General features: G+C 43.3%; 1 protein-coding gene across 1 annotated transcript in view; it reads right to left on the bottom strand.

Annotated features, from left to right (window-relative positions):
- Nucleotides 1–11,522, bottom strand: part of RNF125 (ring finger protein 125) — a gene marked incomplete at both ends in the record, with an annotated part of 36,831 nt that extends 25,309 nt beyond the window's left edge. The window contains one exon of the mRNA XM_079717244.1: nt 11,359–11,522. Coding sequence (XP_079573370.1) covers nt 11,359–11,522 — 164 coding nt within the window. The remainder of the gene's footprint in view (nt 1–11,358) is intronic.
- Nucleotides 11,523–16,607: the final 5,085 nt, after the last annotated feature.

The following is a 16,607-nucleotide window of genomic DNA, read 5'->3' as shown; positions in this document are numbered from 1 at the left end:
AAATGGACAGACAGATTTAGGATTGATTTGGGAAGCAGAGGCAAAAGGGCTTACAATATACCAAATGGCAACAAATATATGCCCCATTATGCCAAGGGAAAGAAGTCAAATACAAGACTATTTACTGTATGACTCCAAAGCTCAGTGACAGAAAGCTGATGGGGTTGCCTGGGGCCCAGGAGTTTGGGGAGTGGATTGATTGTAAAGGATTCGAGGGAACTTCTTAGGCTAATGGAACTAACTGTTCTAGATCTTGTTTATGGTGGTGGTTACAGGATCGTATACAATTACGTACTGTATCACCTCAATAAAGCTGAAAAACGCAACCCAACTAAACAAAAAATGCCCCAGTGACAACAGGTCAGTAACAACAACACGGCATGAGAATCACAGAAATACACACAGCACAGAACCATTCAGAACCTGTAGGGGTCCCTCCCACACAGCCCCAGGGGCAGAGTAGCTACACAGTAAATGGTCAGTAGATTGAAATAACTAAATCAGTTATGAGGAATGGGCCCAAGGGGAATTTTCTGGGCAGGCCCAATGTTCCCATTAATAAATAAGTGTTGTGTCCTTCTGGAAGAACCCAAGGGGTAAAAACGAACACAAACCCCACAGATAAGAAATTCCTATTTGTCTGTCCTCCTCTCCCCCTCCATAAGGTGGCTGAGAATGACAAATCACAACAGACATGATCAGAATTAGGAGAACGTAGGGGAAAGATAGAAGTCAACTGCATTGTTTTTAAAGACCGATTTAATGTTTTCAAAAATTCTGAATGAGTTGTCGTTGCCTTTTTTTTTTTGGCCGTGCCTTGTGGCATGCGGGATTTTAGTTCCCTGACCAGGGACAGAACCCATGCCCCCTGCAGTGGAAGCACAAGTTGTCATAGCTTTAAAATCAGATTTCACACACAAATTCAAATTTCTGGCTTCTCTTGAAAAGCTAAGTCTCCCGCAACTCTGGACTCATTTCCCACGTGGCCACATGGGTCGGTGCCCCTTCCTGTAGATACCCATCCTCCTCGCTCGCTCACACCCCTTGCCTCCCCCCTGCTGAGTTTGCAGCTCCTGATGACATCAGTCAGGAACCAGATAATGACTCTAAGAACTTTAAAACCAGCTGGGAACTTAATTATCCCACCCCCATTGTTTATTTTATTAACCCTTTTCTGTTTCTCTAATTAAGTGGTTAGCAATAAAACTCATATAAGGAAAGGGTGGCAAGGTATTGGAGGAAAATGGGGAAAGGGTTGCTGAGGACACTGGGTAAAGTTATGCATACAGTCTTAAGGGGGAAAACTGCACCCTAAGTATAGGAGAATTAAAGAGGAAAGGGCTGTATTAGGGACTCCATGGGGCCTAGGGCTAGACAGGTAAAATAAGTAGCCAGAGGTGGTCCCTAAATGTGGTTCTGGAAGAAGCCCTTGGCAACATGTGGTTGGTCTAACATTTTCGTTATGTTCTCAACACTGGGCTGCCTCACTGTGGGTAGGCCAACATGAAGCTGAATGAAAATCTTGGGCTCCCTTGGGGAGCTGGAACATATAAATAGAATAAGGGGAGCTGCAATTGTTATTCAAAGGGAGGATGAGAGTCTCAGGCTAAAATACTCCAATATAGGACAATACACACACACACATACACACACAACCAGTCTCCCTCTTCAGTGATCCAATGATGGATCGATCAGCCTGGACAGCCCCAAGCGCAGCTATTCTTAGAGCACAGGCCTTTTAGCCACTGTCCCTCAAGATTTCCTTGGAGGTGTTTATGTATTCAATTAGATTACACTCAAAGTCCATCCTGGGAATCATTCAGCCTCCAAAAATTGACTCTGCATATATCTACACTCCTTTACATGTTGATTTTTATATTTAGCCCCCTAAAGAAAATTTTATTTCCTTTAATCTACAGTCTTAGAGGGGTGCCTCTCTATAACCCTTAAACACTGTCCTCAACTTGCAGTATCTTACTGTCAATTAAATAGGGTTATCTGAGGCTGTACTTCTCAAATCTTAAAATGCATATAAATCACATGGGCATCTTGTGAAAATGCAGATTGCGATTCAGCAGATTTGAGTTGGGGGCTGAGATTCTGCAATGCTGCTGGTCCTAGGACCAGTAGTCAGGTGCTAAAGAGAATCCTGGTGTAAAACTCAGTCTGCTACATTATTTAGGTTCTGTTTGTTGGAGAATACGTAATTTAATAGATCACTAATATTTAATGTGCCTACGACAACACCAATGTTGCTAAGTAACACAGAGCAGTCCAACCACCAGATGAGGCAAACTTCAGGCCAGCTTATTACACCTTTCTAAAATTCTCAGTGATACAGGCACAGATGAGTAACCCTATAAAAGGAAGGGAGTTCAAAAACTATCATGGGACTTCTATCTATGACTCAAACTCCATAGCACTATGGCACTATGGCTGGCTGGCACTATGAAATGGTTGTCCAAAGTTGTGCTCACCAAAGTATCCAAATTTTGTCTTTTTTAAAAAAAAATAAATTTATTTTTTATTTATTTTTGGCTGCGCTGGGTCTTCGTTGCTGCACGTGGGCTTTCTCTAGTTGTGGCGAGCAGGGGCTGTTCTTTGTTTTGGTGCATGGGTTTCTCATTGCAGTGGCTTCTCTTGTTGTGGAGCACGGGCTCTAGGCACACAGGCTTCAGTAGTTGTGGCATGCGGGCTCAGTAGTTGTGGCTTGTGGGCTCTAGAGCGCAGGCTCAGTAGTTGTGGTGCACAGGCTTAGTTGCTGCACGGCATGTGGGATCTTCCCAGACCAAGGCTTGAACCCGTCCGTGTCCCCTGCATTGTCAGGCGGATTCTTAACCACTGCGCCACCAGGGAAGCCCCAAATTTTGTCTTATTATTTTTAAATTAATTAATTAATTTATTTTTGGCTGCATCGGGTCTTAGTTGAGGCACGAATCTTTCATTGCAGTGCACAGGCTCTTGGTTGCAGCACTTGGGCTTCCCTCCAGTAGTGGCACCCGGGCTCCAGAGCACGTGGCTTCTGAGTTGCGGTGCGCAGGCTCAGTAGTTGCGGCATGCATGTGGGATCTTAGTTCCCCGACCAGGGATCAAACCCGCGTCCCGTGCATTGGAAGGTGGATTCTTAACCACTGGACCACCAGGGGAGTCCTCCAAATTTTGTCTTAGAGTCATTCATTAATTCAAAATACTTAACACCTGCTAAGTGCCAGACCTTAAAGGAGAGGCAATGCAGAAAGTAGCATTCCTTTATTAGAGCAAAGGCTCTCAAGAGTTTTGGGTCTTGATGGTACAAAAGACTCCAATCATCCTATTTTAAGTGATGCTTATCCAAGTACATTAGAAGAAGGAAGCATTCTATTTAGCATCAGGGGCCTGGATGATTTCATCTTAAAATCAAATCACAGGTCAACAGGCACATGAAAGGATGCGCAAGATTGCTAATCATGAGGGAAATGCGAATCAAAACCACAATGAGATATCACCTCACACCTGTCAGAATGGCTATCATCAAAAAGAACACAAATAACAAATGTTGGAGAGGATGTGGAGAAAAGGGAACCCTTGTACACTGTTGGTGAGAATGTAGATTGGTGCAGCCACTGTAAGAAAATGGTACGAAAGTTTCTCAAAAAACTAAAAATAGAACTACCCTATGACTCTGCAATTCCACTCCTGGGTATATATCTGAAAAAAATGAAAACACTAATTTGAAAAGATACACACACCCCAACATTCATAACAGCATTATTTACAATAGCTAAGATATGGAAGCAAACTAAGTGTCCATCAACAGACGAATGGATGAAGAAAAGGAATGGACTACTACTGAGCCATAGAAAAGGAACGAAATTTTGCCATTTGCAGCAACATGGATGGACTTGGAGAGCATTATGCTAAGTGAAATAAGTCAGACAGAAAAAGACAGATACTGTATGATATCACATGCGGAATCTAAAAAATACAACAAACTAGAGAATATAACAAAAAAGAAACAGACTCACAGAGAACAAACTAGTGGTTATCAGTGGGGAGAGGGAAGGGGGAGGGGCACTTTAGAGGTAGGGGATTAAGAGGTACAAACTATTAGGTATAAAATAAGCTACAAGGATATATTGTACAAAACGGGGAATATAGCCAATATCTTATAACTAAATGGAGTATAACCTTTAATAATTATGAATTACTATAGTATACGCCTGTAACATATAATATTGTACAGCAACTACACTTCAAAAAAAAATCAAATCACAGGTCAAATATTATGTCAACATAAGTTGCAATCAGATGGGAACCTTCCACCAACTCCCACTACTTCAACTACTTGCATCTGTGCCCATTTAATATTCTACATCCTCTTAAATGGATGAACTGTCCATTCTCCTGCCTAAGGCCAAGCCCCCCACTGTAAATCCTAGCCCCGCAATTCTCTCTTCTCTCCTGTGCATCAAAATTTCCCTCACTATTGGTTCATTTCCATCAGCATACAAAATATTCCATTCTTCTTTTAAAAGAAAATTCTCTTGATCCCACTTCTTTTTCCAGCTATTGCCCAATTTCTCTCTACCCTTTGCCTCTAAACTTCATGAAAGGGCTTTCTCTACCCCCCATCTCTATCACGTACTCGACCTTTAAAGCAGCACTGGATTCAGCGGGTCGCTCTTCCCTGGAAAATACTTCTTGCACTCACTCAGCCTCCAGGACACCTGGGGGTTTCCTTCCTCTCCTTTGGCTGCTGCTTTTCTGGCTTCCATGTCCCAGCTTCTTCTTCTTTTTTTAAAAATAGTTAATTAATTATTTATTTGGTTGCGCCAGGTCTTAGTTGTGGCAGGCAGGTTCCTTAGTTGCGGCCTGCGAACTCTTAGTTGCAGCCTGCGAACTCTTAGTTGCGGCATGCATGTGGGATCTAGTTCCCTGACCAGGGATCGAACCCGGGCCCCCTGCATTGGGAGTGTGGAGTCAACCACTGCGCCACCAAGGAAGTCCCCATGTCCCAGCTTCTAAATATCGGTGGGCACCGCTGCTCAGTCCTTGGACCTCTATTCTTTTCTAACTATACTTAACTCCTTGATGAGCTCATCCAGTCCCATGGATTTATATCGAGTATATGTTTATGATTCCCAAGTTTATTACCTACAGCCCAGCTCCTCCTCGGAACTCCAGGCTCACATATCCAATTGTCCACTCAACAGCTCCACTCGGTTGTCTGAAACTTGGCTTGTCAGTAACTGAACTCTTGACTTAAACGTGATCTTCATCCCATCCTCTTAGTCTCTCCCATCTCAGTCAGAGCGGCTCCAGCCTTTGCTCAGGCCAAGCACTTTGCAGCCATCCTTGATTCTTCACTTTCTTCCACACTCCGCATCAAATCCATCGTGTTTCTGGTACCTTCAATGACATCTCTATAGTCCTACTATTCTCACCACCTCCACGGTACCCATGCTGGTCCCGTCCTCTCCCATCTGGATTACTATGGTGACCTCTGAACTCAATCTCCTTAGCTTGCTCCTCCCTCTACAGACTATTCTCAGCAGCCCGGCAGATGCTTTTAAATCAGCTCAAGCCATGAATCTGCTCAAAATCCTCACTCAGAGGAAAAGGCAAACTTCTTATAAATGTCCCCACACCAGTCAAACTAGCTTCCTCGCCTCCTGCTTCCCTCTGGACCAACACTGTACAAAATCAGGCCCTGTTTATTAAGAGTCCATGCTTATTAAGAATAGAAATTGAGAGAAGTAATATTTAGAAAATTGTATAGGAATCTGACAGAGTAATATTATGCTGTTGAATCTAATAACAATTTTTCAAATGACGGCTTGTATTTGATATATCTTTTTTTTTTTTTTTTTAGTTGGCCGCACTTCATGGCTTATGGGATCTTAGTTCCCCAACCAGGGATGGAACCCGGGCCACGGCACTGAAAGCACTGAGCCCTAACCACTGGACTGCCAGGGAACTCCCTATCTTTGGTATTTTTAAATTTCATTGTTCCACAATACATTTTTTATCTTATAAAATTATTGGTCTGGAAATTAAAACAAAACACTTCAGAGGTTCTTTACAACAGATAATTTAAGATGCACTGCTCTAAATATCCTAATATTGCAACTCCCACATACTTCCTATCTCACTTCTTTGTCTTATTTTTTTTAATCCTTAACACTATATAACAAACTATATACTTAACACCTGTATCTTGTTTGTTGTCCATCTTCCTCATAAGAATGCAAATTCCAAAAGGATAAGCCTTTGTGTCTGTGTGCTCAGCACAGAGCAGGCCACGCTGGCTGGATCAAAAAACGAATGCACCCCATGCAATAGTAGATCTAACCAAACAACCCACAGCAAACTAAAATGATAATGATGAAGCTAAATGAACAATGATTTTAATTTTAAGAGAACTGTGGACTCCTACTGTCTGCTTGAGCAACATGTAGGTGTGTGCATGGCTGCCTGATAGTCAGGCTTCTTAAGAGAATTCTGAAGTGTCTTCTAGTAAAGCCTGAATAATGATCTAATTTTTGGTTTTGATCACCTGATTTTAATAACCCTTAAAAGCCTGTTGAAAAGATGTGATGGTTAGTCTTATGTATCAACTTAGCCAGCCTATAGTACTCAGTTTAATTCAACACTTCAGCAAATGTTGCTGTGAAGGTATTTTGTAGATGTGGTTAACATCTATAATCAGTTGACTTCAAGTAGAGCGATTATCCTCAAAATCGTAAATCAATTCCTTAAAATCAATCTCTCTTTCTCTCTCTCTCCATATATTTATATACAACCTATTGGTTGTTTCTCTGGAGAATCCTCACTGATAGAAAATATGTATTAATATCTATAATAAATAATAGGATAAGTAGCTTTAATCTTAGGTTAAAAAGAAGTCTTTGGGATTGTGTACCTCCTGTAAGAATGAAAGCACTGTGGGCTTTGGAAGTGAAAAGGGTAAAGGGAGTCAAGAGGCACAAACTTTGAGTTATAAAATAAGTAAGTCATGGGATGTAATATATAGCATGGTGACTATAGTTAATTAATACTGTATTGCTTATTTGAAAGATGCTAAGAGAGTAGATCTTGGGACTTCCCTGGTGGCACATTGGTTAAGAATCCGCCTGTCAATGCAGGGGACACTGGTTCCATCCCTGGTCTGGGAAGATCCCACATGCCGTGGAGCAACTAAGCCCATGCACCACAACTACTGAGCCCGTGTGCCACAACTACTGAAGCCCACGTGCCTAGAGCCTGTGCTCTGCAACAAGAGAAGCCACTGCAGTGAGAAGGCTGTGCACTGCAACGAGGAGTAGCCCCCGATCACCCCAACTACAGAAAGCCCGCATGTAGCAACAAAGACCCAACACAGCCCCAAAATAAATAAATAAATAAATTAGGAAAAAAGAGAGTAGATCTTAAAAGTTATCATCACAAGAAAGAAAAATTTTGTAACCATGTATTCTGACAGATGTTAACTAGACTTTTGGTGGTGATCATTTTGCAATATTTACAAAAATTGAATCATTACGCCATACACCTGAAACGAATATAATGTTATATGTCAATTTTACCTCAATAAAAATTTTAATATAAAATAAAATATACTAAAATTAAAAAAAAAAGAATGAAAGCACTGATGTCTATTTCTGGGTCAGTTTAAAACACATCAGGAAACCCTCAGACTCTACTTAGAGAACCATGAATTTGATGCTCATACTTGACCACAAATGAAACGTTTTAATCCATTTACCAGAAAGCACTTCAGAATTATCTTCAACAGTTTCATTTAAAAAAATTAGGCAAATTCTGTGACTTGGAGCAACTCAACCCAACTCAGGTCTATGGCGATGTGGCTCTTTGTACTGTATGGTCTGCTCTGGTTTGTATTTAGCTCTCTTAGGCCTATTCTCAACCTCTTGACCCTTTCTGGTGACTCCCTCAGCTCCAGCCTTGAGCTCTGTCCGTAAACCCACGTTCCCAGTGCCTTTGGGACATTTCCATTTAGATGTCTCCCTATCAGACTACTGTACATTCAACAGGCTTAATTGTGAGTTCATTAACTTCCTCCTGAGCTAAACTCTGTCCCCCTATATCTCTGTCTTCGACTTCTGTCTCCCTCGGTATATACCATACCAAATTTCTTGAATATTTCTTTTAAATGTAAATCAGATTCCGTTTTAGTTTCCCTTATGCAGTTTCAACTTATCTACTCCCTCTTTTCCCAGCTCACTGTTAATAGAAAAAAGGCAGAAGTACGAAGTCTTTTCCCCCAAATCTACTTTTACAACTGATACTGATACTGAGATATGAATAACGTCAGTTTGAAATGACAGACATTAAAATGGAACTTCTTAACTTAAAGTCCACCAAATGAAAAAAGAATTAAGCTAAAAGTAAGGCTATCTGGGACATCTTGGAAATGTCAGACTTATCTTTTGTGGCCCAGTTTTATTCCAAAAGAAACATAGAGATAAGAAATAAAACATGGGGGCTTCCCTGGTGGCGCAGTGGTTAAGAATCCATCTGCCAACTCAAGGGACACGGGTTCGAGCCCTGGTCCAGGAAGATCCTACATGCCGCAGAGCAACTAAGCCCGTGCGCCACAACTACTGAGCCTGCGCTCTAGAGCCCGAGAGCCCGAGAGCCACAACTACCTAACTCCGAGCACCTAGAGCCTGTGCTCCACAATGAAAACAGAATAAGAAGCCCCCGCACCACAACAAAGAGTAGCCCCCGCTCGCCGCAACTAGGGAAAGCCCGTGCACAGCAATGAAGACCCAGCACAGCCAAAAATAAATAAATAAATAAATACATAATTTTTTTAAAAGAAATAAAACCTGTTCATGGGTTTTTGCTTGCTTTACGGAATGACTTCGATGGAAATAGAAACTATGTTTTGACACCTGAAACTAAGACAACATTGTAAATCAACTATACTCCAATAAAAGTTAAACAACAACAAAAAAAGAAACGTTTTGAGCCTATATTATGGGCTACTTTCACACTTTAAGTACTCATAAAAATTCCATTACTCACCTTATTTTACAAATGAAGAAGCTGAGATCAAAAAGATTAACCAAAGTGGTGATTACACAGCTGGTTAGTGGCTATGAAGCTCTCACTGTTTTACTGCATCACAATACATATATACATATTCATTCAAGGTATTGTTGCCGTATTATACTTGCTTGACTTGAAACTAGTTTATAAACAGAAATTAGCATAAACAACCTAGTTCAGCAAGTTTGGAAATTAGCTTAGTATGGGATAATATAGAGGTTTCATATGCATTTCCTCATTTTCCAATTTAAGTTCAATGGAAGAGAGTAATTCATTTAGGAAGTACAAACGGTGTTAGGAAGGCTCACCATCCCCAGAGCAGAAGGGACTCTAGTTAACATTTACAAAGTGGAAGAGGCCCAAGTAAATTTGCCAAAAGTAGGAATATGGAAATTCTGCCCCCAGCCAGAACAATGGACATAGATTTGTCAAAACAAAGAATAGTAAAGTGAGGGAAGGCAATTTGTCCAGCCCTTATTGTGCTACTTCATGACTATTTTTCCAGTTGCTGGTTTCCTATTCACTCTAACAAAGAAAAAGATTAAACAAAGGATTCAACATTTTGCAAATTTATATTACTCTAGCAGAAGCAAAACACTGCAGACACTAAGTTATAGCATTCAAAATCCAAACCAGGGAAAACAATCAGATAACAATCTCCAATAGCAAAGCTGCCCAGTTCAGTTCTACAAAAGAAAATCTTCCAAGACTTGAGCCCCACTGTGTGTCTTTGGTGCAACCTAAAAGTTTTAATGCTAATACAGACTAAATTTAAATGTAGGCTAGGTATCCTGAGGTTATTACTGCTCTTAACTAATCAATGTATTTCATATAATGCAATAACATCTTGGCTTCCATCTTGGCCTTGGGGAATTACGTCAATGAGCTACATCTGGACAGCTGGGAAACAATGTCAGTAATCAGACAGGAGCTAAATTAGCTTTGAGTTGAAAGTACAGAGCTGAAACAACAGGCCCTGAAAATATGGCCACAAAAGAATGCCCAGGGACACTTTTTCTTTAAACATTGTGTGGGCTGCAGATTTTTCTCCCTGGCTCTCTGCTTTTCAGTATTGAAAACTGCTTCTCAGACACTAGGCTATAGGTGTCAAGGACCACCTAAGTCCTTTTAAAGACGGTTTGTGCACTTGCATTCATGACTTATGATACTTCTTTTTTCCTGGTAAGCCAGAAAGCACTTACTGCTTCGGGGCTTCATGAAACTAGTTAGTCGGCGGTCCAGAGAAGACATTAAGTGGGTTTCCACTCATGCTCTATGCAATCCCCTCCCCCGCCCGCCCCCCACCAATCTCACCCACACAGTCACACACCCACGCACCCACGGGAAGAAAGCTTTTAAGCAAATAGAACACAAACTCACAGATCCAACCCCTACTACTAGTTACTCAGGCACACGTTAAGGACGTGCCAATTTTATAAAGGGATTTTGTTTTTAAACTCTTCCTAGAAACTACCACGGATGTGCGCTAACAGCGAGTTTTAGTTGCTGTGTACGTGGTTTCTAAGACAGTTATTTTTATCTCTACTTCCTACCGCGGTGGGGAGGCTGTGCGTAAGGCAGGTAGTCTGCAACCTCCTTCACTCGGTTGGCTGTGTTTTTAACTGCTGCATTCACGGGCTTGGGGGTAACGTTCAAGCCGCAGACCCAGCCCTGGCGGCTTGTTCAACTCTAACGACTACAGAAAGTCACTTGGACGTTCCCGTTTGATTGATCTTTGAGGGGTTTGGGCGTCTGTGTTGGGAAAGGGAGGTGGGGATGGAACACAGTTTGCACAGATCCTTGTTTGCTCAAGAGACCAGCCTCGCGGGCGTTCTAGAACACGTGCACAGAGCCAGCAAAACAAAACCGACCCGGGTTCCGGGCGGAGAAGGAAGCACCGCCCGATTAACCGAGTGGAGCGGGAACTGCGCTCGGCGGGAGCCCCTGCCTTGGGCCCAGGCGGGTGCTGCTTCTCCAGCCAAGCGCACCCTCCTCAGCCGGCAAGCCCTTGCTCCCCGCGGCTCTCGCGCCCGGAATTTCCGTCCCAGGGACTCCGCACTTGGGCTGCGGGAGGAGGCGGCTCTACGGCGGCTGCAGGGCCCGCTTGTTGCTGTTTTCTCCTCCTGAAATCCTGTGTCACCTTCCGACTGGGCACTTTCCCCGTGGTCCGCACTCGACGGGTCCAGGTCTCTCCCTGCAGCAGTTTCCTTCAAGCGCCGGCTTCTGAACCCCCCGATCCCCAACGGCTCCGCTAACATCGCCCTCCCCAGGGGGTGGGCGCGCAAACCCAGCTTCCCTGGCACTTACACGTGGCCACAGCGGGTCCGGACGGGGTGGTGCAACACCTCGAGGCAGACGGAGCAGTCGAAGGATGTGACGGGCAGCTCGGGGTCCCCCCTGCGCTCCAGGGCCCGCGGGGTGGCCGAGGCGGGTGCGGATTTTCCGCTATCGCTGCTCAGCACGGAGCCCATCGCTGCGCCTCCGGCCCAGACCGTTGCCAAGAGCCCGGTGCCTGCAGCCGGCTTGTTTTGTTGTCCTGCGGTGGAGGAAGTAAGTCCCGGCCCAGCCGCGATCGCCGCCTCCCAGAGCGCGCAGCTAGTGCAGCCCCGAAGCAGCCTCCGCGGCGGGGCCCAGCCTCGGTCTGCGGCAGGCCGAGTGCGCGGCCGCGCGTCTGAAGTGAGCCTTCGCTCGCTGCCTAAGTCTAGGCTTGGAGGCGGAGGCGGCCGCCGCACCGGGCACGCCGCGACGTCCAGTGGCCCTGGGAGAATTGAAACCTGACACCTCAACTGCAGAGCAGAGGACCTGGGCGGGCAGTGAGCCTTCCAAGCAATCGCCCGCCTCCTCCTTGCGAACCACTGTAGCAAGTGAATGAAAGTGCGGGCGTGGTCCTGTTTGAAGGCAATCAGAGAACACCCACTTGTAAGGTGGTGGTCCTACGGGTCCTGCACTGTTGTAATCATAATAGGCCACATAGATTATCTACGAGCGTCTCCTAAGAAAGTGCTAATCACCACTTCCGTCTTGTAATCAACACTGCATAAACGGAGAGGTAGCATGCAGTAGTGGAAAGAGTTCTGGGACCTGGATTCGAATCCTAACGCTAGGACAGGGATTCTAGTGCTAAACCCTAGGACCCTCCCGACCCCCACCCCGTCCAGTTTCGTCGCCTTAGAATCTCCTGCTGTTGTTTGTATTCCCCTCTCCATCCTCTTTTGAATATTTATGACCAAATATAGCATTTATTAATTCACGCATTTAACAAGGCTTTAATGCCCACTGCATGCCAGACTCCTTTCTGGTGATGGGGACACAGTTCCCAACAAGCAAACAAAATCCCAGTTCTCACCGAACTTAATTAAAAAACATTTTTTTGGAGATATAAATTCACGCTCTTTTTATTTAAAAAAATCCATGGTAATACATAATATGCATATGCAATACACACAAACGATAACACATAATAATCCTATAAACTTCACCCAGTTTTCCCCAGACTTTACTTTTAATGAGAAGATATAAGTAATCAACACTAAATAAATAAATGAACAAGTTCATTTCAGCTGATAAGAGCCAAAAAGAAGATAAAACAGGGAGTGAGGATGGGGGCGGGGAGGGTAAGAAGGTCAGGGAAGACTTCTTGGATGCGGTGACATTTGAGCAGAGTCATGAATAATGAAAAGGAGTCAGCCACTCAGAGATTTAGGAAGAAGCTTGCTAAGCTCTGGGAACAGTGAGCAAGGCAAGAACAACAACAACAAAAACCAGGGTGTGGAGCTGGAGCATGAGGGACCAGAGGTGTAAATGGCATGAGATGAAGTAGGAGACGGTCCTGATCATACCCAGTCTTACAGGGCAAGACCAAGAGCTTGGGTTTTATTCCAGGTGCCATGTTTGATTTAATTCCACTGCTGTGTGGTTTGGAAAAGACAGGAACAAAATAAGAATGGAAGCAGAGAAACCAGTTAGGAGGTTACTGAATGAATCCAAGTGAGGATAATAAAGGCCCGAACCAGGGAGTCACCTGGGTAGTAGGTGAGAGATGGACAGGTTTGTGATATATTTTAGACAAAGACCTAAATGGGCTTGCTAATGAATTGGGTATAGGAGTGAAGGAAAGATAGCTATTGCTACCTGTAAAAGATAAACAAAAACCTTCCCTTGATCCCACATTTCCCTCAGCTCCTACACTATGTCTTCTTTAAGGCCAAATTTCTTGACCTGATTCTCTACTTTTTAGGTCTTCATTTCTTAATTACTCCATCCTTATGCCATCTAACCTGGGTTCTGAACTGACCACTTTATCTGTCCAAAAACTGCTTTGTCATCAGTGTCAGTGGTGGGTGGCTTTTATGTGGATAGATCTAATAGACTCCTTTTAGTCCTTTTCTTGCTTCACCTCTCAGCTGCATTTGTCAGTGTTGACTGCTCCCTCCTTGTAGAAACATGTTTTGGCTTTCCTTCTTTCTTTCTGGCTGTTCTTTCTCAGTCTCCTTCACTGGACTCCCCTGCTCCATGGAAAAGCTAAGTGCTACGGATCGTAGGATTCTGTCTTGGGACCTTTTCCCTTCTGATCACTCATTCCCTACCTAAGAATCTCAAAAATCACATAGATTCTGTTACCATCTAGATTCCAAACTCTTTATCTTTCCTCTAGGCTCTCAAATGCCCAACTGCTTTCTTGATATAATCACCTGGTTGCTTCAGGCACCTTCAACTCAACACTGCCAACAATGAACTCATTATTGTGACTTCCCACCTGTTCTACCTCCAGTTGTTTATTCCTCTCTTAGTAAATGGCATCAAAATCTACCTAGTAGCTCAGTCCAGACACCTGGGAGCCATCTTTGATTTCTTCCTCGTCTTCACTCACATTGAATCAATCCCAATCACAGTTCTGCCTCCAATATATCTCTCAACAGTTCTTGAATTGTTTCATTTTTCTCTATTCCCATGGCCAGCCACCACTTACTTTAAACCACTGTGTTCTCTTGTGTGACCTGTTGCAATAGTTCCTATCTGCTCCACCTGCATCCACAATAGCCACTGTCCAATCTATTATCCACATCGCAACTAAAGTGACCTTTTGAAAAGATATCCTATCTTGTATCACTCCATGCTCAAAAGACTTAAATGGCTCTCCATAACCCTTAGCATTACATTTCAAATACTTAGCATGATCTACGAAGTTCTCCATGATCTTACTCCTTCCATAACTATCATCAGTAGAATACCTTCAACAGCAAGGAATAGAAATTCAACTGAACGCGCCTTAATCAATAAAGATATTTATTATCTAATATGTAAATTAGTCCAGAGCGAAGCAGTTCCAGAGTTGGCTCAGCAGTTAAAGATGTCCTTAAGGTCTCAGCCCTTTGCCATCCCCAGTGTATCAGTAGTGTCTTCCTCATGGCAGAAGGATGGCAGGAAGTGCTCCAATAATCACATCTACACACAACCATCTCCAAAAGCAGAAAGGAAAGATAGAGTTTCCTTCTATTAGCTCCTTCTCCTTTTAAAGTGGGAGGAAAACACTTCCTAGGGGCCTTCTTCTGCAGACTTCCCCTTATATCCTATTTGTCTAAACTGGGCCCCATGATGGTTCTTAAACCAGTCACCAGCAGAGGACAATGAGGGTACTCTAACTGGCTTAAACTCATAATATACTCCACCAGGCTTGGCACTTCAGTTGTCTGAGCAATACAATTAGGGGTTCTTTACTGGGAAAGAAGAAGATAAGGAAATTGGATAGGCCAACAATAGGGCCTCCCAAAATACCACTGTGGGCCCCATCTGCTATCACTCTCTCCCTTATTCTGCATGGTCCTAAATTTCTCTACTTCTTATAATTTCTTGACTGTACCAAGCTCCTTCTGACCTCAGCGCCTTTATACATGCTTTTTTGCTCTGTTTGAACACTTCCTACCAACACCCACAACTCTCAGCTCCTCTAATTCGAATCTCAGGTCTTAGTTTGGTGACTTCCTACACCACATCCATCTCATACTATCATCTCCTTGATTTTCTCATAGTCTGATGTATTGGCCTTCCTATTTCTCCTGTGGCAGCTACTCTTAAGAGTAGACATAATGAATGTGAAGTGTAGGAGCAGCCTTGCGTGTAGGAGCTGATACATGTATTTATCTTTATATATGTAATTCAATACTAATTTCACAAGATAGATATTATATGTTCCCATTTTATAGGCTCAGAGAATGTAACTTAGCAAAGGTCACATAGCAAATATGTGGCAGATCCATAATTTAATACCAGATCTTTTGTTTTAAAATCCATGTGTTTTTCACTGAGGCACTTGTGTAGAGATGAGAAGTACTAAGAATCTTAGAAAAGAATAAGACAAAAATTAGATAAATTAAGGCACGAAACTGGGACCTGGGAGGATAGATGAAAATTAAACATCTGATATTATTTATAAGGCTCTTAATAAACTTATAAAATTGACAGTAATGATGATAATGATGATGATGATGATAATGATGATGATGATGATGATGGAGGAATCAGCCAGAGAATAAATTTATAATCCAGACTCTAGGCCCAGAAAGGCATCAGAAGTATAGGTTAGTACAAAAGAAATTTGAAAGCCCTATAATCAACATCTCTGGTATCAAGAAGGCTGATGAATCTCTCACTAAATCAAAAGGAGAATAAAATTGTCAGAAAAAATACATACTTTCCTTACTTAGTTCCTTCCAGTTGTAACGAAAAGAAATGAATTTACAGGCTTCCCTGGTGGCACAGTGGTTGAGAGTCCGCCTGCCGATGCAGGGGACACGGGTTCGTGCCCCGGTCTGGGAAGATCCCACATGCCGTGGAGCGGCTGGGCCCGTGAGCCATGGCCGCTGAGCCTGCGCATCCGGAGCCTGTGCTCCGCAACGGGAGAGGCCACAACAGTGAGAGGCCCGCGTACCGCCAAAAAAAAAAAAAAAAAAAAAAAAAAAAAAAAAAAAAAAAAAAAAAAAAAAAAAAAGAAATGAATTTACAATTTTAAGTAGTGCTGAAGATATGAGCAAGACGTCTCTATATTCTTTGAAGTTTATTGTTCATACCAGAAACTTAGAGGAAATCTAAATGTCCATAATAGGAAAATGTTTTTGTAAAGTATGGTAAATTTACTTAACAAACAGATAAAGCTCCATTTAAAAATGTGCAGCTTGGACTTCCCTGGCGGTGCAGTGGTTAAAAATCTGCCTGCCAGTGCAGGGGACAGGGGCTCGAGCCCTGGTCCGGGAAGTTCCCACATGCCACGGAGCAACTAGCCTGCGCTCTAGAGCCCTCAAGCCACGACTACTGAAGCCCGCACGCCTGGAGCCCGTGCTCCGCAACAAGAGAAGCCACCGCAATGAGAAGTCCACGCACCGCAAGCAAGAGTAGTCCCCTGCTCGCCGCAACTGGAGAAAGCCCGCGCACAGCAACAAAGACCCAACGCAGCCATCTCCCCCCCACCCCAAAAAATGTGCAGCTTGCCATTTTTAGGCCCGTTTGTAGTGTTTCATTTTAAAAATGCACGTGGGTGAAAAGACAGGGATGTTTATTAT

This window comes from Hyperoodon ampullatus (assembly GCF_949752795.1).
Source record: "Hyperoodon ampullatus genome assembly, chromosome: 13".
Lineage (NCBI taxonomy): Eukaryota > Metazoa > Chordata > Mammalia > Artiodactyla > Ziphiidae > Hyperoodon > Hyperoodon ampullatus.
Note: the sequence above shows the minus strand (reverse complement) of the source record. Positions and strands in the feature narration are given on the sequence as shown.